At 34.1% G+C, this 24,094-nt stretch overlaps 1 protein-coding gene across 10 annotated transcripts in view; it reads left to right on the top strand.

The window, feature by feature from the left end:
- CSRNP3 (cysteine and serine rich nuclear protein 3) overlaps positions 1–24,094 on the top strand; it is a 244,031-nt gene that overhangs the window by 204,300 nt on the left and 15,637 nt on the right. For all 10 annotated transcript variants that reach the window (XM_074303226.1, XM_074303227.1, XM_074303231.1 and 7 more), the window contains one exon: positions 16,832–17,091. In XM_074303226.1, the coding sequence (XP_074159327.1) occupies positions 16,832–17,091 (260 nt within the window). The remainder of the gene's footprint in view (positions 1–16,831; positions 17,092–24,094) is intronic.

Raw genomic sequence — 24,094 nt, 5'->3', positions numbered from 1 at the left:
GGATGCATGTTTTATATTCTGAAAATAGATGTTACCTAAACTGCAGGGAAATTTTGCTTCTTATGTAGAGGGTTTAGGGTTGTGTTTTCATAAGCCTTTGTACATGTAGGAGAAATTAAGAAAGCAAGCTAGGAAGTAGGTGGCACTTCTAATTTTCTCTCAGACAACTAAGGAGCATTCCTTTTAGCAGCACTGGGAGAAATAATTCTTGCATATATAATGCCTTCCATCTGTGTATCTTAAGGATCTTTATAAAAGCTAATTGTTTCTGGTAATGTTTTGGTGAGGAAGTTGAACATTCCTAAAATATCAATGGAGAAACAATTCAATGACAATTAGTATAGTGCCTCTAAGAGAGTGCTAAAAATGAAAATTGTATTAGGCATTAGGGGTCATAATAAACAGAGCACTGGTCTTGGAGTCAGGAAGACAGATCTGAGTTCATACATGACTTCCGATATTTTCTAGCTGTGTAAGTCTGAGAAAATCACTTATGTTTACCTTACTTTCCTTCTCTGTAAAACGGGGATAACAATAGCACCCCCCTCCCAGGGTTGTTGTGAAGATCAAATAAAATGGTATTAATAATGCGTTTTGAATGGTACCTGGTACATAATAAGTATGCAAATGTTAGCCATTATTATTGACTTTAAAAATAGCTGTTTCCAGATATTTTTAAAAGATAATGCCTACATGTTAAATTATTTTTTGTAATTTATTTGCAAATTATAATTTGTCATTATAACATGCCAACATAAAAGAGTTTTCATTTCAAAATAATTTTCTATACTTAAAATGAATATATGGCATATTAAGGTAAAAGTAATACAACCTTGTCCAAAAACTGTTAATTCATTTCAAATCATCAAAAATTAAGTAAACATTATGTAGCTAAAAGAAATCTAATTCCTAATTTTAGAGATGATGAAACTGAAGTCAAACATCTACTGGCTGAGACTTGATATGTTATACTGAGAATCTAACGTTTGGTTCATGGATTTTAATATACCGATTGTTTATGACTACCCCATTGATGGTAGAGAAAATAGCAAGTCCACATGGAATGTTAAATATAAGCCTTGGACCTGAACCCCTTGATGTGCATAGTTCAATAACTCAGTGGTAAGAAAATCACAAAAACAAAATGGGTATAAATTAGTAGCACACAAAAATACGTTTTTATTTCTTTTTCTGACTAATATTATACTTATACTTGCTTTAAGGAGATATGCTCTCTGAAGTAATGATCTTTTGAGTGACTGAGAATAGTGAAAATAATAGTGGTCTTAGAATCAAAATACTAGAATTGGAATAATAATAATTAACTAGCCCAACTCATAGGATCGTTGTGAGGGGCATACTCTAAATAGGCCATCTCTCCATAAACCTTAAGGAAGTTATGTAAATGTGAATTATTTTTGTCTAGTTCTACCCATAATGCTTGGTATTTATAAGGACTTCTGATGCTATAGAGCCTTTTTCTACAATTATATTACTGTGTTTTAGTGAGACATAAAGTTTGACAGCAATACTTAGTTTGTTGTAGAGAATAACATGATTTCATTATCTGTCCTCACCTTGTTTTTGGAAATTTTGGCTTGGAAATATGGTATTTGCTTTCCTAGAACAAAAATGACGAGGTACCGTGCTTGTGAGCAGAGGAGACACATTTAATGGAGGTTATTTAAAGTAAAGAATAATCCTTAGTGAATAGGAGTGTGAGAATGAAAAAGAAGAACTTTCTTGGGAAAATAGTCACCTTTATAAGAATTGATAATTCTATTAATTTTAATGGTATACTCAGATTTCAATATTGAGAGGTTTAAAATGTATATCCATTATTGAAAATTTTTCATTTCTATACCATTCTGAGCAACATAGTACTGTTTTCTCCAACCAAAGAATTAAAATATTCAACGTATAATTGATCTCTAGGACAGTCATAAAAGTAAATTCAGTTTTACTTGTAGATTAAGCACCCTGGAGTTGTCTTGAGAGTTATTTTCTCTGCAAAGAGCTGGAGTCTTATAAATGAGAATCTCTTGCTGGCTTGTGAAAATGGAGCAGACAGCCTGAATGGAAGGCAACGTGATGTGCATGTTCATATGCCCAAACAAAGCTCATGTCCCAGGAGTCATCTTTTTAATTATTTCCAATTCTTGCTTTGTTTTTTAGATTGAATGTGTTGTCTAATTGGGCATCTTTTATGGAAACCTCTATGTCTAAATGTATTCTTGCATGAGATAGTTTTTATCTTTCTACTTTTATCAAAGTATACATGTATTAAAATAATAATCCAAACAAAGGGAATGCATTTTGAATTATATCACTCAGGAGCTATTATATACAAAAGACACAGCTTCTTCAAGAGTAATTCCCTATTAAGACTCTTTAGGAAGATGGACCATGTTGATGGTAAAGTAGGCTATGAGACCTTCTCTGTCAAATACAAGTCAGTCTTTTCAACAGGACTGTATAATGGTTAGTGTGTGTGTGTAGATAGTTGTATATGTGTCTTATGTGATCTCAGATCTAATATTTTATTATTTTTCTTTGTGGATGTGGGAGCAAGAGTGGTTGGGAAATATCTATTTTTGGCACACAGAAAAAAAAATCTTACTATCATTTTTTTTTCCACTTAGCATCCCCCTCTGCAGTAACGCTTATCTAATTTTGCTGCTTATTTTTAAAAAATGACATCTATGCTCGGTAGCAAACAAGCTTTCTAACAAGGAACAAACTAATATTCAAGGTTATGACAGACAACACCAATGTCTTTAATGAGAATTGGCTTGTTTCAATTTCTGTTTTAAAACATTTGTTTCTCAAGTGTTGAGGGAAGCTGTTTAGATTCAAGGCCATTGATTGGCTAGCATTTGGCAGAGCCCTTCCTTTGCCATATTCTACTCTCAGGATTACTATTTACACTTCATATGGAAAAGTATAAAAGATATTTTAAAGAAATCACATTTAGAGGAAATAGTTGTCTTTAATAGACTCAGGTTTGTCTTTAACAGACACTTCTTATATTGCTTTTTCTGATATTCAAGAATGTAAATTAGATTTTTCAAAATTGTGAGCAGCACGTTTGAAGTCATAAACATAAGGCATTGTCCAGATGAAGCTAATAACTAGAAGGCAGTGGTCCATATGAGAGTATCCCTCTCCCAAAGAATATGGTCACATGTGAAAGATGAACAGCCGGACTCCCTTGTGCAGTCATTGAAGGTCCTGTTACACATAACATTTTATTAGTTAGTACTCAGGATAAGGGTTTCCTTAACTTTTAAGTACCAAGGACTATATATTAAAAGAAAAATTGGGAGAGCTCTTATTCTCAATGAACTTACAGTCATATGGGCAACTAGGTGATAGAGTGTGCTAAGACTAGGGTCAAGGAAGTATCATCTTTCTAAGTTCACATCTCACCTCAGACACTTCTTCATTCTGTGAACCTGGGAAAGAAATTTAACCCTATTTGCTTAAGTTCTCTTACTTGTAAAATAAGCTGGAAAAGTAAATGGCAAATTACTCCAATATCTCTGCCAAGAAAACCCAAATGGGATCATGAAAAGTTAGACATGAGTGAAAGGGAAGATATCACATAGAGAAGTATTTTCTAGGTAAGGGAGCTTTAGTCTTGGAAATCAGAGGGAGGGTGAGTTTACCTATAGATTAGTCATTTAACATACATTTTCCAAAAGCATTGGTAGCATTGAGGTGATTGTGGTGCCCAAAAAAGATGTAGGAGTGATATTAGAGAAAGGTATACAAAAGATGACCGATAAGATCAACTGGTTGGATGAATTGATAGATGGACTACGAAATATGAAGATGGGGGAACTAGATACAGTGAGTTAGGTAAATTTGTACTCATCTGTAGAGGGCCAGAAGAATCTCATTCTAAATATCATCAGGCTGCTCAAGCTTTATGTTTACAATTTGGAATAACAAGAGAAGAAGCTAGGAGCACAGTAAAAGCCTGTCTATCTTGCCTTCCTTTCCATGCTCCTACACTCCCTCCAGAGAAGAATCCTCATGGTTTGAGACCCAATGAAATTTGGCAAATGGATGTGACTCATTATAAATCTTTTGGTTGTCTGTCTTTTTCCATGTCGTAGTAGACATTTTACAAGATTTACTTTTGCAATGCCATCAGCAAAAGAGACAGCCCTTATACAAGCTTTTGCAATTATGGGTGTGCCACAAGCAATAAAAACAGACAATGGACCTGCATATACTTCTAAACATTTTGCACACTTTTGTGCACAGCATAAGATTTTACACACCACTGACATATCCTTTAATCCTCAAGGACAAGCAATAGTACAAAGGAGAAACAGAGACATTAAGATGCTCCTCCAAAAACAAAAGAAAGGGGGAGCCGCAGGTAACCCTAAAGAACTTCTAAATCTAGCCTTTTATACTATTAACTTCTTTGATTTTTGACAATGATGCGGCAGACAGGTTTTATAACCCACCGGAAGGGCAGCGTCCAGTGCGAGCAGCTCCACTGTCCTTAGATAATCGCCAGGTGATGTGGAGAGATCCAGAAAGTGGTGAATGGAAGGGACCAGTAGGTTAACTGCTTGGGGGAGAGGGTTTGCTTGTATCTCCACAGATGGAGAAGGAAGCAAATGGGTGCCAACGAGCCATATTCGCCTTGTCCACAGGAGAGAGACAGAGCAAACCCTTGAAAGAAGACCCAAGAAACATCGGGTGGTTCCATCTCTGACAACTTGCGCCACCGAAAGAGCCTGACAGTTAACCCTGTGTATATGGCAATTGACTCATGAACATCAAAAATTGTCAATGAGACTGCTGCAGGACTTCAAAACCCGCAGGAATCATTGGATTCTCTAACGCATGAAGCAATGGACAATAGATTGGTTTTGGACTATCTATTGGCTGCTGAAGGAGGTGTATGTGTGATATTTATATACCTTCCTTCTAGGACTCATGGACATGTATATTCATGTTGTTTATTACATCACTACTAGCCTGAGTTATACTACTATGTGCTTGTGTAATACCTCCCATGCTGATGGATTTATGTAGACCTGTTTCAATTTCAGCCCAGAGGCTAACAATATCTGGTTTGACTCCCCATTTTCCTTTGGTGTTCTCACCTCCCTTCCTAAGAAGTCAGGGAGGGTGAGACCACCTGTGTTCTAAAACAAAAGAAATCAGGAGATGTAGAGGGCCAGAACTCTGAAAAGGTCTGCTTGAATCAACAAGGACAGCAGGGTGCTTATCGTTAAGCACCTACTCAGTGTGAGATAATGGTTCTCTAAACATGTACTTAATGTGATATGGTAATGTAATGGTTGCACATGCTCAGTTGCTGTAGTGATGCAATCTTACTGAAGTATTTAAAGGCTGGAAGGGACTGGGAATGAGCCTCTCAGCCACAGACACAGAGAAGATTTGGGACTCCATCTTTGACCAATCTCATGGTAGCTCTTCTACCTTCATCACTTCTCCACCTAAAGACCAAGGCCGGTCCAGAGTCCTCCAAAAAGCTAACCCCAACATTACACTCATCTAGTCCCCAGTATTAAAGACTCGGCCCCAAGGCTGCACAGATTAATTTCCTCAAAGACTGCAGACATGAATTCTAGAAATCTGGCACGTAGGATGCTGGCCCAATTAGAAGCAAGCATCAAAAGCAACCAGAGAAAATTACTTGAGAGAAAATCAAAAAAGGAAAAAGGGGCAAGAGAATTTGATGGCGAGAACATCAGTGTTGGACGCACAGAATCAAAATTATAAAATTATAGAGTTGGAAGAAATCTTGGTGACTAATTGAAAAAATCTCTAAAATATACTGGTCATCAAATAGTTGATTAAAGATCTCTAATGATTGTATGTTTTATCCTTGAAAATAGTCCATACAATTTTTAAATACTGCTAATTGTTAGAAAGTTTTTTCCTCTTTTAGGTCTAAATTTATATTTTTGTAACAACGACCCATTGCTCCCAGCATTACCCTCTAATGACAAACAGAACAAGTCTAGTTTCTCTTGGACAATCCAATCCAGTAAACACTTGTTTTTCTAAGAATTTGACATCAACTGTCACTGGCCTGTAATTTGTTGGCTACTTTCTTTCCTCTTTTTTTTTGAGAATAGGCACATTTTGTTCTTCCCATCCTGTGACATCACCTGTTTTTCACTGTTTTTCAGAGGTCACTGACACTGGTTCAGCCATCACACTCAACAGGCCTTTTAATACCTGAGAATGCAGTTCACCTGCGCCGAGTGATCTGTGGCAAGGTGTTCTCCTGTTTTCTCTTGTGGCATCTTTCCTCCCTTTAATCGAATGACAGTTCTCTTTGGCAATGAAAACAGAATGAGAGTAAGAACTGAACATGTTGGCCTTCTCTCTCTCTCATCAATCATTGTTTCCTCATTCACCTCACACAGTTTTCTTAATTTTTCCCAATATACCTTAAAATAAAAACTAACTTCTGTTACCTCTTGTTAGCAATCCTAGATTAGAGAACATGGTTTTGAATCCTACCTCTCTTTTCTACTTGTATCTTTATTTACCCCATTTGTAAGATAAGGAAGGTTGGTTTAGAATTCAGTTCAAGAGGAATTTGTTCAGGCTTTTAATTTGTCAGGCACTGTCTTATGAACTGGGGATATGATGACAAAAATGAAACAGCCCCTGACCCCAAATTGTTTATGTTCTGCTAGGATATATCCCTCAGTTCCCTCCCAGTGGTAAAGCAATTCCAAATCTAGAAATTATAATAATCACAAGGGCTGATGGTATTCTTACCTTTGTAATTCTTAAGAATTTTTTATATTTAAAAACATTCTGAGAAGATATCTATAAAGCTTTGCTAGGCTGCCAAAGGAGTCACAAAAAGTGTTAAAAATTCCTAGTGTTGATGTTCTAAATTTTATATTCTATGACTGTATGATTCCAAGTTCTCTCTCCTTCTCTCTCTGCCTCTCTGTCTGTCTGTCTCTCTTTCTGTTCTTCTGTGTTTCTGCCTCTGCCTCTGCCTGTCTCTCCTTGTGTCTCTCTCTCGTGTGTGTGAAAGATAGATAGAGAGAGAGAGAGAGAGAGAGAGAGAGAGAGAGAGAGAGAGAGAGAGAGAGAGAGAGAGAGAGAGAGAGAGAGAGAGAAAACTTCCTCATGGCATATGTCTTTTTGGAGCCTGGAGGCTTTACCTACTTCTTTTTTCTTTCTTTTTTTTTTCCTTCTTTCTTTTCTTTTTCTGTCTCTGTCTCTCTCTAATTTATGAAATAAAATGAAGATTGCCATAGCATAGAATAAGTAAAAGAAAAAGATGTTTGTACATGAAATTGCAAATTTATTATGTACAACTTGGTATTCTTTTAAAATACATAATAAAAGTCATCATGTAAATTTATTTTTCCCATTTTTTTTCTTCCCACCCTAGAGTAAGCTACCAGTAGAAGTAAATATATATATATATGTATGTGTGTGTGTGTATACACACATACCTATAATTACTCTATACATAATTCTATTTATTAATTTTGTCTTCATATGTCCTTTAAAATTAATTTGGCTATTTATAATAGTTAAAATGACTTATTTGCTCAAAATTGTTTTTAATATTGTTGGCTGTCTGGTTCTTCTCATTTTGCTTTATAATTATTTCATGCAATCATCTTTCCATATTTTTATAAGATCATTAAGCTCATCGTTTCTTATAGCACAGTAGCATTCCATCACAATCATAAAATACAACCTATTCTTTTATTAACTACCTACCTGTAGGCATCTACCTACCACACACTTATTAAAAGGAAAGTGCTTTAAAAACCTGAAGATGTTATATAATTGTGAATTATAATTGCTGTTATTAATACTATTCGATAATCTATTGTAGAATTTTAATTTAGAGTGATTCCCTGGTCCCAGACATTCCCCATGTTTTCATCATCTCAGACAGATACAATGCTATATCCTTTAACTTTCTCAATAAATATCTTCCAGAATCTATTGAATGATTTTTTTCATACTTCTTTATCTTAAGTTAATTAAATTAAATTCCTCCCTGCCCTTATAGAATTTACCTCTATTATTGATATTACAGTAAACACTATTATGTAAACCACCACCAGATAAGAATATTATAAAGTATATACAAAGTATGGGGGAGGAAACTTTTATGTTAATACTAAAATATGATCATGTTTAAAATAATTTCTAAATATACTTATCATGCTCAGATTGCCAACCCCTTGCACAGAAATTAGCCTTAAAACACTGTTTTATATCTGCCCAGTTAGGAATTATTTATACAGATTCATCAACTTAAAATTGTGCTCCCAAATTTCTTTTGTAAATTTATTGTTTAAACTTAAAACGTATTTCCTAAAGAAATAATATATTGAAATAAATGGTAGGTAGGTTTCTGGTCTCATCTACAGGAAGACATTTAATTTAGTGCAGGGTGCTATTTCTATTATACTTAATCACAACTGATAATATTATTTCTATGGGAAAGTACTTTGTTGTTACTAACTGCTCTTCCCTTCTGTGGTGAAGTTGAGTTTGGAGAGGAAGGGTATCTTTGAGGGAAGGGATAAATGTCTATGAGACAGTACTTTTAAAACTCTGTATCTGCCTAAGAGAAAGTATTTATCTAGGTGAGTCACTTGATTTGGGGAACTGTAAGTGACTGCTCAACCGAGAGCTATAATTCAGAATGCTTTTCTTATAGTTTTATTGTTGTTCAGTTATGTTCAATTTTTCATGACCTCATTTACGGTTTTGGTTTTGGGTTTTTTTGGGCAAAGATACCAAAGGGGTTTCCCATTTCCTGCTCATTTTTAAAGATGAGGAAACTGATGGATTTGAACACCTTCCTAACTCCAGGGTCAGCACTCTATCCACTGCCACCTATCTGCCCCTTCATATAATTAAATGGCTTATAAATCAATCATATAAAACATAGGATTTTCCAATTCATTCTCTGATAAAGCCTGAATTCTTTGGCTTTAGGATCGTGAGGAGGTGAATTTGCATGTAATTCAAAGAGCAGTAATTAGGGTAGCAAATTTTCTGCCTGTGGCAAAATTGCTAAAAGAGGTATCTCTCACCTTTAATTTGTAGACCCATCCTCTCTGGGGACTTAAAGACTAAGGACTTTCTCTCCAGAATTTGCTAACTATCTGAAATCTCTGAAAGCCAGCTCAAAAATCTGGAAGTAAATTACAGCATAAGTGTCTGATAACATAACAAGGAGGTATTAGAAATTTCCAGAGTATTGAAAAATATTTCAGATATTTTCTACAGTACAGGTACAGCCTTTAGGGCCTTAACAAATCTGAAAGAAGACAAATGTGTGCAATAATAAAATAACTTAGAAACCTTCTGGCTTTAAATCTGGATATGATCCTAAGCCAATAAAATTAGAAGCAGCAGGATTTTTCTCAATTATTTCTTGAAATGACTGCCTTAAAGCTTAAAAACAAAATTCATATCTTTAAATACTGGCTATAAAAGCGTGTATATATTAAATAATAAAATAAATAATCTATCATTTACTCCATGCCTTGTGAAGTCACCATCCTACTGAAACAATTCTCTTCAGTCTTCAATGACATTTTAATTGCTAAATATGTTGGCCTTTTCATTTAAAGCTTTTCACAACCCATTCCTTTCCTACCTGCTCTAATCTCATTATGTATTTTTTAAGCACTCACACAATATAGGCCAGACAAATGATCATCTTCTTGTCCCACACACATGATGTTCCATTTCTCCACTCTCCATTAACTTTGTACATATTATTATTCCCCATATTAAAATATATTCTCTTCTCATCTTTCTCTTGGAATTCCCAGTCAGATGCCAAGTTTTATCGATTCTATCTCACCACTTTTCTTGCATCCTATTCCTTTCTTTCTCCTCCCTCACTTCCTCCATCCAAATTCTGATGCTCTTTATTTAATTAGTCCCCCTGCTTCCAAGTCTCTCTGTGTCTCCCTTCTCTTCCCCAATACATTTTCCAGATTAATTGCCAAAATAATCTTCCTGAAACACAAGTCTGACCATGTTGATCCCTTTATCAAAAAGCTTCAGTGACTTTCTATTGTTTCTAGGATAACTCACAAGCTGTATATGTAAAGCTTTCCACCATCTGGCTCCTATCTATTTTTTTCCAAAAAATTTTTTACAGTTATCCCTTTCACATTGTGGAGGTTAGGAATGCAGCACCCCCACAATCTGGATACTCTGCATAATTTTTAGTCCCCTTCATACAGAGAAGTCTGAATTATCATGGCATTAAAAGATAAAATGTTGATGTTATACATATATTTAATACACTTCTGAATTTTTAAAGTTTTTCTTTATCATCTATTGGCCTTCCCATAATGTCTGCAGATTTTTCAAATCTCCCAAAAAATTCCCATTTAATTTCTTACGTTGACCTGTAACATAGCAAAATCCCAGGGAAGGTTGCTATGTAAAAGGGATAACTGTAAATTATTCTCTCCATGCTTTATTTTCCAACCAATCTGATTTCTTCCTGTCCCCTAAACATTCCATTTTTGTCTCTTCCTTTCCTGAAGGAACCTCCCTGCAGGCTGAGGTCCATTCTAAGTGTAGTTAATTTTACCTCTTCCTCATTTTTCCCTCATCTCGCTTCTGTGTTTCATCTTACAAGAAGCCTTTCCTGATACCTTCGATTCTTGGTCCTCTTCTTCCCCTCCTTATGTTTGGTTTTCTGTGTACATGTTCAATGGAGGGATAAGCTCTAAAGCCGGGAAGAAAGCAATTAGAAGTTGTGACTTGAGCTCGAGACACATTACAATTACCTAAGGGAAGTGGAAATATTTAACTTGGAGAATAAAATGCTAAATAGCTACTCGTAAGCTATCTTCAAGTATCTGGAGGGCTGTTTGTGGGAGAAAGTTTAAACTTGTTCTGCTTGGCCCAAAGCCAGATCCTGGAGGGAAGGCTGAAACTTGTTAAATAATAATTTAGGCTTACTGGGCACCTAGGTGGCAAAGTGGATAGAGTGCTGGGCCTGACGGCAAAAAGACTCATCTTTGTGAATCCAAAGACGTTTACTAGCTGTAAATCTAGATAAGTCATTTAACTCTCTTTGTCTCAGTTTCCTTATCTGTAGAATGAGCTGGAAGAAAATAACAAACCACTCTCGTATCATTGCCAAAAAACCCCAAACTAACAAATAGAGTCATGAAGAATCAGATATGTGACAACCCAACAAATTTAGGCTTATTCCTGTTAGAGCTAATGCAAAGTAGAATGGTTGCTTTGGGAAGTTATGGGTGTTCTCTTTTGTTGGGTGGTCATCAAACAAAGGATCAGTGACCACCTATTTCAGGAAAAAAAATTTTGGTCCATATACAGGTTGTCTCAAAAGTCTTTATGCAGTTTAAGCAACTGAAACTTAGTTGCATTGTCTAAGCATTGGAATTCTGTTCCCCCCACCCCATGCATTTCTTTATATACCAAATAAAGTAGCACAGCCAATTGCACGTATTAATGATTATATTAAAAATTTTAACAATAGCTTTTTGTTTTAAAAATACATGGAAAGATAGTTTTCGATATTCACTTTGTAAAACCTTGTGTTTCAAATTTTTCTTACTCCCTTCCCCCACCTCCTCCCCTAGATAGCAAGGAATTCAATATGATACATGTGCAATTCTTCTATACATAGGTCCACAATTATGCTGCACATGAAAAATCAGATCAAAAAGGAAAAACAATGAGAAAGAAAAATAGCAAAAAAGGTGAAAACACTATGCTGTGATCCATATTCAATTCCCATACTCCTCTGGGAGTGCAGATGGCTCTTTCCAACATAAATCTATTGAAATTAGCCTTAATCACCTCATTGTTGAAAAGAACCAAGTCCATCACAGTTGATCATCACATGTTTTCTTGGGTTCTACTCATTTCACTTAGCATCAGTTCATCTAGGTCTTCCCAAGTCTTTATGAAATCATTCCATTGATCGTTATTTATAGAACAATAATATTTCATATCATTTATACATTATAACTTATTCAGCCATTCTCCAACTGATGGGCATCCACTCAGTTTCCAATTTCTGGCCACCACAAAGAGGGCTGCCACAAACATCTTTGTACATGTGGGTCCCTTTCCCTCCAATAAGATCTCTTTGGGATACAGATCCAGTAGAGACACTGCTGGATCAAAGGGTATGCACAGTTTGATAACTTTTTGAGCATAGTATCCAAATTGCTCTCCAGAATGGTTGGATCGGTTCACAGTTCCACCAACAATGTATCAGTGTCCCAGTTTTCCTACATCTCCTCCAATATTTATCATTGTCTTTTCCTGTCACATTGATGTTTTAATGCATATTTGTCAAACTTCACTCTTTTTAAATAAGATTAGACTACAATTTAACACAGAAACATAGATTGTCATTCTTGAAAATGTCTGATTTCCACTGAATGTATAGTTTAAGGCATTAAAAGGATATTCAAAATCTTTAGAATAGTCAACAACTAGAAGCCTTAGCAAAGTTACATAGAATAATGGGAAGAGGACTAGATTGAGAATCATATTATGTGATCTCATCCAAATCATTTTATTTTCTTTGTTTATACATCTTTCAATTAGATTAATCATACCAATATATTGATCCTTATATCTTAAGGATTAAAGACAAGAAAATAAATATATATAAATATTTTAGGTAACCAGAAGAAAGTTACTTTACCAATCCTCAATGAAAGCTGAAAGCATCTTACCTACTTCCTCCTTTCTTTTTTAAAGTTGCCTTTGAAATAATCCTCAGTTCTTTTCTTCTAAGAACTCTCTTTTTTAAAAAATTAAAGCTTTTTTAGACATCTAGCATTAAATATCAGGACAAATAGCCTAAGTATTGATATTTAAATTAATCAAGTTCACTGCATAAAGTATGATAACTTTTTACTCTTCTTTATCCTTTTCATCAAGATCCTTTCTAATCTTTTTGGAGAGCAATCTGGCTGTGAATGTAGAAGTTCCAAAATCTTTTGTCCAGAAATTACATTCTTGAGAAAATATATCCTAAGAGTATTATTTTTTATCTTTTTTTCCCACAAGGCAATTGACTTGTTCACATAGCTAATAAGTATCATCTGAGGTCAAATTTGAACTGAAGTCCTCCTGACTTCAGAGCTGGTGCTCTATCCATTGCCACCATCTAACTGCCTGAAAATATTATTTTTAAAATAATAACCAAAGAGCTATCTTCCAAATATTTTCTTAGTGACTTCATATATAATTGAAAAAAAATTATATATGTTACCAAAATACCCAGCCATAATGGAATGGTTAAGTAAATTGTAATGCATTAACTTAATGGAATATTTAAAATGCAATTACTGTAAGTAAGACCAGCAAGGTAGAGAAAGAAAAATCTGGGAAAGCTTTTATGGAATAATGCAAAGCAGGAAAACCCAAACCAGAAGAACAAATACTAATCAACAATCACATGAAGGAATGTATATTAAAATAAATGTCTCTATAACTTCACATCTTTTTCTGTTTGTCTTTCCATTTTCCTGTCTGTGTGGGTATGTGTTTTAATGTAGCATTATTTAGAGAGAATGATAATTTTTATTATTTTTTTCCAAATATAGATTTGAAAATTGGTAGATGGCATAACAGAGTAGCATGATGCGTTTTAGAAATAATTAAACCTAATGTCATTGCTTTGCAGCTGTTTCTGTGAAGCTCCTCACTTTGGTAGCAGGTTCTATTCAGCTCTTCCCCAATTCAACCTGTTTCTCAACTGGTCTCATTGAAATTGCATGTTATAATAAAATGAGAATCCGGAAGCTTTTGTTCAAGTGGTTTAAATCACTTTATTTCTGTGAATTTTGGTAAAATGAAAAGGGTGGGATTAAATTATGTCAAATAAATATTCTTTTCCAGAGATAAGATTCTATGATTCTTATGTGTACCTGTGTTTCCATCCTTAGCATCTTTCTTGCTCCTGATGTTCTTTGCCTTCTTCCAGTTTCATCTCTCTCCTTGACTCCCACCATCCCATACAAAGTAAAGTCCCATTTGGGGGTAATATTTTTTTAACAGAAATTATTTGATTATAATGAAAGTAACAAGTTAAAAATTCAAAGGATCAGAGATTTAGAGCTGAAAGAGACCTCAGAGATCATACCGCTTAGCTTCCTGAGAAGGGAAATAATAACTAAGATCTCTCTTGCTATTAGTGAAAGAACTAGGACCTGAATCCTGTTCTTCTGGCTAAGTTATTAGCCACAGAAAACAAATAATGGTATGTTTTATCTTCCACCCTTAGTTACATTACTTTAAAGAAAATTTTTAGTGTTTTCCCAAGGTTTCTTTTTCTTAAGGAATAACCTTAGACCTAATCCACTTTGTAAACATGATTTTCTCCTCTATGGTTATAAGTATGTAAGAGATAGACAAACACACACTTTTGTCTCCTTCATTTTTTACAAGCAGCAAATTGACCTTCTGACAGCTCCAATTTCTCATTGTCACTTCATTTTTTTAAAAAAAGCTCCAGTTTCTGTCCTATTCCCATATCCCTTGAAGTAAATAAATGAACCCAAGAATTTTTCCTTCTTCTTTCACAACTACTACTAATATCAATTTTTCCAATAAGTTCATCTACTATCCATTTGAAAAAAGAAATATGAAGAAAAGAATAAGAAAACAAATGAGAAAAATAATAATGAAGGAACAGAACAAGAGAAAGGGGTAGCATTTCAGCTTTTTTTGGTTTCTTGGTTTATTCTTCTACAGTTTTTTCATGTGATCTGACTGGCTCAAAAGAATAAATACTTTACTACCTTTGAGAAGTGAGTCCATGCTCTCACTGATATGGGTATCCTTTGGTCTGTTATAAGAGATTATCTACGAAAGCCTGAGTATAGTTATTCCCTTTTCTCTTTTTGATTAAGGATAACCTCAGAATTGTGTAGATCACACAAATATTTTTCTGAAAATGGAATATGATTCCAAAGAATCAACTATGAGATGAATATGTGTTAATATTTTGTAAAGTATAAGTTATATAAATGAGATATATGAAAGAAAGGTATTATCTTTAACTTCCCTGCTATGTTCTGATATAATCTAAGGACATAGTTTGGGTCAAACTCTTAGATGTTAAATATTATGGACTTTTCATTATCATTGTAGCATTCCAAATTCTGCAGAGACATTTAAAAGTATCTTCAAATGTTATTTAAATTCTTTAACTATAGTCATGCCTATGGAGAGCAAATTGTCCTATTACCCTGAAACTACTCATGCAGTGACTCTTGTTCTGAACTCTATCGTTCTATCTTTGGGCATCAATTTCCAGGATAATTTTAAGATTCCTTTAATATTTTAATCATATCTAGTTTAAAAAGTGTATTTGTCATAGTTGTCCCATTGCTCCTGGAAAGGGCATGTCATTAACCCTCAATGCTCACAATGGATTTACTCATCATCCTTGTTCCTTCTCAAAATATGAGAAAAGGATGGTAATATGTTACCTATGAATTTTTATCCAGAAAAAAAAAGTGTTAGGATGTTCCAGGAATTTTCCTGTGCTCTCTCTTAATCTCAATTCTGATAAATCTCTGCAATGGTACTTTGGCACTGTACCTAGAACAGTACTAAAGATACCAGATAAAGAAAAAATCAAGTCAAAGTTGCATTGATCATAGTTCTGTGTCTACTGCTATTAGTATAATAATATGCAGAGTACAAACTGCTATACTATCTTTATGGCATACTATTAATATAGACAGACACATTTTTAGTCCATTTCTAGTCAATTTTTAAAGAATATATTTAATTATAAAAAAAGAAAACAATATACATAGTGCATAGTTGTTTGTATGTTATATAGAGAGGGCAAGAAGGAGTGGAAAGGAGAAAAAGAGAGATGAGAGAGACTAAGACAGAGTCAGAGAAAGATAAAGACAGAGTCAGAGAGAGACAAAGAAAGTCAAAGAGACAGAAAAAGGTAAGGATGGATGGATGGATGGAAGATTAGGGAAATGAGAAAAAGCTTCCTACATAAGACAGCATATGAGCTGAGACTTGAAAGAAGTCAATTAAGGCAGATATATCATATATCTGAACTGAATATACTGGATAAAATGTGGTTTAAGGTTACCAACTCTCCCTAAATATATATATATATATAATTTTTTTTTTCTTGCTAAGGTAACTGGGGTTAAGTGACTTGCCCAGGGTCACATAGCTAGGCAGTGTTAAGTGACTGAGATCAGATTTGAACTCAGGTCCTCATGACTTCAGGGTTGTGCTCTATTCACTCCACCAACCAGCTGCTTCTCTTCCTAAATACTTTAGGAATACACTTGGAATTCTGACTTGTCAAAGAATGGGGATAAACTCATTTTGAAATGATACTATTGGTTGTATTAGCAAACCTCATTAAACCAGAATTCAAGAAACTGGAGTAAAGGGGATTTTAATGTCTACTAATGATATAAGGACTATTTGTCTCCACTTGGAAAATCTTTGGAGCAGTATTTTAAAAATATATTTTCTGTTATTTAAATAGGCTGGGGAATGGTTAGAGGAAAATTTAAGGGAGAGAATAGGGAGATATTTATTACTTTGTCAGCCCCATCCCAGATATGCCATTGCTAACATCCTCTTGAAAATGAAGGGGGAAAAATGTATCCTAAAATATAAATTTTTAATATTATAAATAATATTATATAGCTTTAAGGTTTTCACTTTGCAAATATTGTCTCACTTACAAACATATGAGCATTTTTTCCCTTTGAGTCGTATTTGTCATTCTAAGTTTTCATCAAGTTTTTTCCTTCTATTTCAGCATCCTCGATCCTGAAACGAGAGAAGCGGTTGAGAACAAAGAATGTTCATTTTAGCTGTGTTACCGTATACTACTTCACAAGGAGACAAGGTTTCACCAGTGTTCCCAGTCAAGGAGGAAGCACGTTGGGCATGTCCAGTCGCCATAACAGTGTTCGCCAATACACTCTTGGTGAATTTGCTATGGAACAGGAGAGGCTCCATAGGGAGATGTTAAGAGAGCACCTCAGGGAGGAAAAACTTAACTCTTTAAAACTAAAGGTAAAAAAAAAAAAAAAAAAAAGTTTTTTCCAACCCTTCTAATAAGTTTATTAATTGGTAAGTTTAACTCTTAATTTCCTTTAGATTTCAACATCTCTACAATCCCCATTTAGCATTTGATAACAGCATCCAAGTTGGTATACATTTCTGATTTTTAACAAAGGAGAAGTCATCATACTGAAGACAGTATAGGTACTTTATCAGCCTTCCAATGAATGGCAGGTGGATGGATGCTCCTCCACTTGCAGCCTCTTTAGCAATGGTCTATAAGCAGTTGGAACAATACTTGAAATTCTCATTGATTTTCTTACCTAGCCAAAACCTAGGAAATACTCTCTTGTGGTTGTTACCTAGTAAGGAAAATACTGGCTTGGATGTCCGAGGAATGATTGTAATCCTTATAAAGGTCACTTGTTGAATATCAGAATTCTATAAGATTACTTATCCACTAATTTTTATCCCTTCACTATTTTAAAGTAACTTTGGAAAGCTCTGATATGTTTTCAAATGTTTGCTTATTTTATCTTTACCTTATCTCTCTGTTTCAGTTATCATTGTGAAGCATTTGTCCCAAAGAAACTGGCAACAGCCCAGTCTAAGGGCATGATGCACATTACATTATCATCATCATCATCAGTAATAATAATGATAGTAACAACAATTTTGCAAAGTTCGTTGCCATTTTCCTGAAAATTTTCTATTTCACCCGCCAGACTTTATTTTTCATAGTTGCTTTGCCACCAACCAAAGTGTCATGCTTCAGAAAATATTGCTTAACATTGCAATAGCAATTTCTGGTTGGCTTTTAAGTTTCCCTCTTCTCCTAGCTCCATTCACACCTACTCTACTCTCCCTCACCCAAAAGATGGAAATTTTGTTTTTCCCCAGGCATCAGTTTAAAAGGCAATGCACAGGTAGAGATAGTCTCTTTATTTGCTAGTGGTAAATTACTGGCTCCTATCTCTGTATATGGAGGACAGTGCTCTCTGGGGAGTCCTTCTTTGATAACCGAGTATTGTGTCCTCTGGTTTTAACTGCTGCTATGACTGTGATTTTTGTCTGATGCTAAATGGATTCATTATGGCACATTTTGAGATATGTTGTGTGAGCCATTAATGTTATTGGGAGCTACACAGCTTGAGGACCCTGCTCAAAGCTGCACATTGACTTAATTATTATTCAGCTATATCTAATTCTATCAGACACAGGAGGATGGAAGGGAAAAGAACAGAGCCAGAGACAGAGAGATGGGGGAAGGGGAGGAGAAAAAGTATGAGAGAGAATGTCTAAAGCTTAAAAGGAGTAATAATAAAAATAGCAGCTTATAAATGATTTCTTTTTAATTGTATTTAAGTTGGAAAACTAAGAGCTTTATTGTTTGTTATTTTATGTTTACTTGTGGGAAAAAATTAACCTGGTTAAGGAACTTTTCTCAGTTTGTTACTGATAAGAAAGTTTAGTTATTTTCCTTGGGATAAAGAAAAAAGAAAAAGATATTTACAATTCCTCCCACCTACACATGAACATGGTGTAGAAAGATAGAGGAGGTCAAATAATCTGAGCCATCTAGGAAGGTGTATAATTTGAAAATTACCCAAAAAAAGTCATTTCTGATTAGGAAATACATATGGTGTGATGAAATATTGGGGGTAGGAAGAGTATTGTACATTGTCTTTAAATACCTAGGGGGAATTAACTTTTGCAGCTTATTTATTTCTCAATACAGTTTTATGGGGCTTGGGGGAAATTTTTTGTTTGTTTAGGGTCAGTCTTTTTATTTTCTGACTAGCATACACAGTGTATATTTCTAATTTTTTGTAAATTTTATTCTATGGGTACAAGGATATTTTAACAAACTAATTGAGTCTGATGAATATGCTCTCAGGTTCTATACTAATAATTTTTATTTCAATTATGCATTAGTGTTATAATTGTGGAGGAATATTATTCCAGTAGCAAGGAAAATATTCTTGAGTATTAGGAAAGTTTGTGGTACAAAATAGATTGTTTAAAAAGAAATATTAAAGAATTTTAGGTACATTTAATAGCATGTTATATCAAGGTTTATTTACTGAATCTAGTTTATGTCTTGGTTGCTAGTTTGGCTGATATTTGAATCTGTGGAATAACAGTTTGGTTGTAATAGTATTTTTTTAATTAAGAAATGTTAAATTGAACTAAAGGACACCCTCTAAGGGGATCTACCAGTAGCAAATATACTAAAAGCCATTCCCCTGCCCCTAAAATTTGTGCCTTAATTTTTATGTGCCAATGTTACATCCTGTTTGTAGAAAAATGATATTTTAAAAAGTAGAATATATAAGCATTTCTGTGTCCAAATCAAGATCTTTTTAGGTGTTCTGCTTCTTTCTCAGAGATTTCATTTCACTTTCAGAGCTCTTGACTACTGTGTAAATATGAATGACTTTTGACCTTAGATTATTCTTCAATTCAATTCAAACTTCTAAAGTGTTTAGATGTCTACTATGCACTTTTATCCTATTCTTTTTCATTCACTGATAGCACTCTATAACCTGGTTCTCAAACATGAATTTTTAGTGGAAACTTTGTTATTATTATTATTTTTTTATTTTATTCTTTTCTTCTCCATACTGAAGAGGTAGTCATATTTTGCCCTTTGTTTTCTGTGCTACATCTTCAAATTTTGATTCTTCAGCTTTGTCCTTAAGATATAGATTACACAGGTAGTGATGAAATGTTAATGATTCCATAAAACTTGTAGAGCACATTTTAGAATAAAGTCATTCTGTGTTCCTTCTACCCCTTCTTCCTTCTACCTCTTTTATTCTCTCTCTCTCTCTCTCTCTCTCTCTCTCTCTCTCTCTCTCTCTCTCTCTCTCTCTCTCTCTCTCTCTAGCTTTCATGTCACTGTACCCTTTGAATCCTCCCTAGAGTCCTAGACTGCTCTATGAACAAGAAATTAAAGATTAGTTATTGTAGTCATTACTTCAGCCCATAAACTATTGATATTGCTGAAGGTTTTCATAACAATCTTCCTTAATGCTGTAAAAAATTTACCTGCATTATAATTTCTTATTTGGTTGGATGATTGCAAGTTAGTGAAAATATTCAGTGAACACATAATAATAAAAATGATAAATAGATAAATAGATGAATAAATAAGAGGCAAAAGAGCTGGTTAAAAAAGAAATAAAGAAATGACCCTTTGCCTCTAGAAGTTTTCATCCTAATAGAGGAAGGTGCAAGGAGAAATGAAAATATTTGAGGATACAATTAATGCATAATATATCAATACATGTCAATATACAATTTTGACAAGTGCAAGTAATTTTGGTACATTAGGACCAGAGTTTGAGATCCTGGGTCACCTTCAGTTAAGCATCAATCAACAATCATTTATTAAATGCCTGCTATATAACCAGCATGATGTCAGGTACTAGAAATACAAGTACAAAGAATGAAACAATTCCTATTTGGAAGGAACTTATCTTCTGACAGAGGAGACTGTTCATATTTATATAAGAATTGACACATCAATAAAAAAGTAGTTAAATGCAAGGTTATTATGTAGATAGAACATTAGTATTTTTTTTTTGATCACTAAAGATCAGGAAAGCCTTTTTATAGAAGGTGATTTACCTTCTATAAAAAAGAAGTGAAATATTTAGTGAAGACAGTGTATGTTCCAGGCATTGGGTATGACTGACAGAAAGACACTAAAATGTAAGATGGAATGCCATCAGTTACTGTACCTTGGAATGTGGGAAATAGAGTATAAATTGAGGGCAGTTTGTGATGGACTTCTAAAGATAGCTAGGGGATTACATATTTTATCCTTAAAGCAAAAAGAAAGCTAATGGAGCTAATTGAGCTGGAAAATGACATGATAGAGGGGCAGCCAGATGGTAAAGTGCATAGAGCATCGGAACTGAAGTCAGAGAGCCTGACTTCAAATCTGGCCTCAGACACTTAACACCTCCTAGCTGTGTGATCCTGGGCAAGTCACTTAACCCCAATTGTCTCAGCAAAATAAATGAATAAATGAGAATGACAAGGTGAAGTTTGCCCTTAAGGAAAACCACTTTGGCAATTGTCTTGAGAGTGATTTGGGGTGGGGACATCCCTGAACCATATGTAAGGTGGTATTTTATCTTTAAAATTCCATGCCTGATCAATTCAGATAAATTTTGAAAATAGTCTTCTTTCATAATATAATTAAATAAGCAATTGTGTTCATATCCTATTTGTGACACATAAAATCTAGATGAGTTCCAGCTTCATTTATCTTCCAGAATCTGTTTCCTCAACTACAAAGTAAGGAGCTTTAGACTGAATGTCTCTCAAGTCTCTTCCAGGATGTTTTGCTCTTACATCAGATCTTCAGTTCGGCACTGCAATTACATTCATCTTTTAAAGCTGAGGAGTCAACATGATTGATTGTGCTAGTCAGCTCTATATAGTGACCTGTTCAGTTTATTAAGTACTGCCAGCATTATGATATGTTTGACTTATTTAAAGAGAAGAAAAGAAAAAGATAAAACAAAAACAAAAACATGTATCTAATGATTAGATATCAATTTGGTGCAGTCAAAGAGTTTGGTATTTGTGTTAAAAAAAAAAATGCTGTGCTCAGGTTTTGACTCTCATTGGCTATATGCAACGTTTGGATAAATCACTTAACTTTTCTGAGTTTCATTTTCTTCAACTGGGATATGGAGTTAAACATGCTGTTACTACTTTCCTCAGAATATTTTTGATGGGAAGGAAGATTTTGTAAACCTTAAAATGCTGTGGGTATATGAGTTGTTATTTGGTACCTTGAAAAATTGACTTCTTCCTACATACATGTTTGGTGACATTCAATTTGACAAATATTGAGAGCATTTGCTATGGATTCCAAATGGTGATTGAACCATTGTGGCATAGTGACTTAATCTGTGGTTTTCAGAGTCAAGATTTTTTCCTTTGAGAAATTCCCATGATATTTGCCCATCTCTCAGTTTTCATGATATCTCAACAATTAAATATTTCTTCTGTGATCACATGTATTTATCTAGGATATAATTTGTCATGGTATGTCAATTTGAAATCATTGAAAAGGCTTGGTGCTTTTTAACTATCTCTATTTTCCATTCCCTTTTAATAATGTTTGACTTATTTCCAGTTTTAGCATAATGTAGACTGTATCTTTAATTTAAAAAATAAGACAGAAACAAAAGAGAAGTTGAATAGTTCAACTTTACTCTTTTATCTCAACATCCTACCATGTTTCCTAAGCCATGGTTCTATCACTTCTTCCTTCTTTTTCTTAACAGCCTCTTTCCTTGTTTGCTTATGTTATGTTAATAACTTTAAAATGACTAAAATTTTTCAATAACAAGCATGTAGCCAGGATGATGGTCTACATTGCATTATTTTCATAATTTTTGGATACTTCCACTCACAGTAACCAGAATTTATATTAACATAAAGAAATTATAGTCTTGAAATCTACCAAAAAGATTGAATCTCACGGCTCCATGGTATTTGAAAGATTTTCAGAGAATTGAATGATACTATGAATCTCTGTTCCTATGATTATTTTATTTGTTTTATCTCATAATTATTGCTTAATTTACACTAGATCTTAATAGTTATGCATTAATTTATGTACTTTCTTATCTGATTCTCCACAACCCTGCAAGGTAAGTAATGAAAGTATTTTTTTTTTACTAGAAACAATTCATAGCTTTAGTAAAGTTACAGGATACAAAGTAAATCCACATGAATTATCAACATTTGTATATGCTACCAACAAATGCCAGCAGCAAAAGATACAAAGAGAAATTTGTGTGTTTTTTTTTTTTTGTTGAATCATTCAGTCTTTTTTGAAAGTATTATTTTTAATAATTTTTACCAATAAATAAATTGATACTCTGAGAAAATGAGATAGAGTTTCCAGAACTAGGGATTTAATCATTTAAATTGGTTCTGCTCTGCTCAGATAGTATTAGTAATATTGTGTGAAATTCTGGGTGGCATATATCAGGAAAAGATTTTAGTTAGCTATAGGGCTTCCACAGAAAGAAGACCATGGTAGTGAAGGACCTGCAGATCCTATCATGGAAGGATCACTTGAAGGAACTCAGAATATTTATCCAGAAGAATCAGGGGGAACATAATAACTGTTGTATAATCTCTGGAAGGACTTTCGCATAGTAGAGGAAACACACTGGCCCTTAGGCAGAATTAGGATGAATAGTTATAAGAAGCAACTTGGGCTTGTAAGAAAAAGTTCTTAACTATTAGAGATGAACTAATTTTTTAAATAGGCTGCCTTGGGAGATGGTAGGTGGCCTGCCATAGGATTTCTAACCACAAAAGCTAGATGTCCATTTATTAGATAGATACATTTTGCAAGTATGAATTCTACTGAATAGTCCCTGAGGTCCTTGCTGATTCAGTCATTAGGTGATTGTGTGATTTGTTCAAGATCACTCAGTTGGCAAGTAGAACTTGTACATACTCTTTTGAGCTCTTCTCAAGGTTCTTTTCACTTAGACTCACAATTGGGAGGGCAGCCAGAATACACCGTTTAAAAAGGATTTTAGTGGTTCCACTAAAGTAAAATATGGAGTCTTACTGCCAACTTCACAAAGAGCAATAATAAATCTCCTTCCTTTAACTTGTAGAAATAATGAAGGTTTGCTTTCCTCTAAATCTCTTATAAGGACAAGGTAATTGAGGATGGGAAGGAAAATGTTGAGTTTGAATACAGAAATTAGCCACAAAAATAAACTATAGTGAAGATAAAATTATATGATGAATATGAAAATATTTGAAGATGCCATGTAAAAATAAGTTATAAGAAGTATGCTTTTACACACACACACACACACACACACACACACACACACACAAAATTGGGCAAAAATAATGAATACCAAAGATTGGAATACTGAATAGTGTTTTTTTGTTTGTTTGTTTTGTTTTTTGTTTTTTGTTTTTGCGTAAATCTCTCAGTATGTTGATAATTTAATAG

The sequence above is a fragment of the Sminthopsis crassicaudata genome, chromosome 3 (genome assembly GCF_048593235.1).
Source record: "Sminthopsis crassicaudata isolate SCR6 chromosome 3, ASM4859323v1, whole genome shotgun sequence".
Classification (NCBI taxonomy): domain Eukaryota; kingdom Metazoa; phylum Chordata; class Mammalia; order Dasyuromorphia; family Dasyuridae; genus Sminthopsis; species Sminthopsis crassicaudata.
This window is presented reverse-complemented; position numbering and strand designations above follow the sequence as displayed.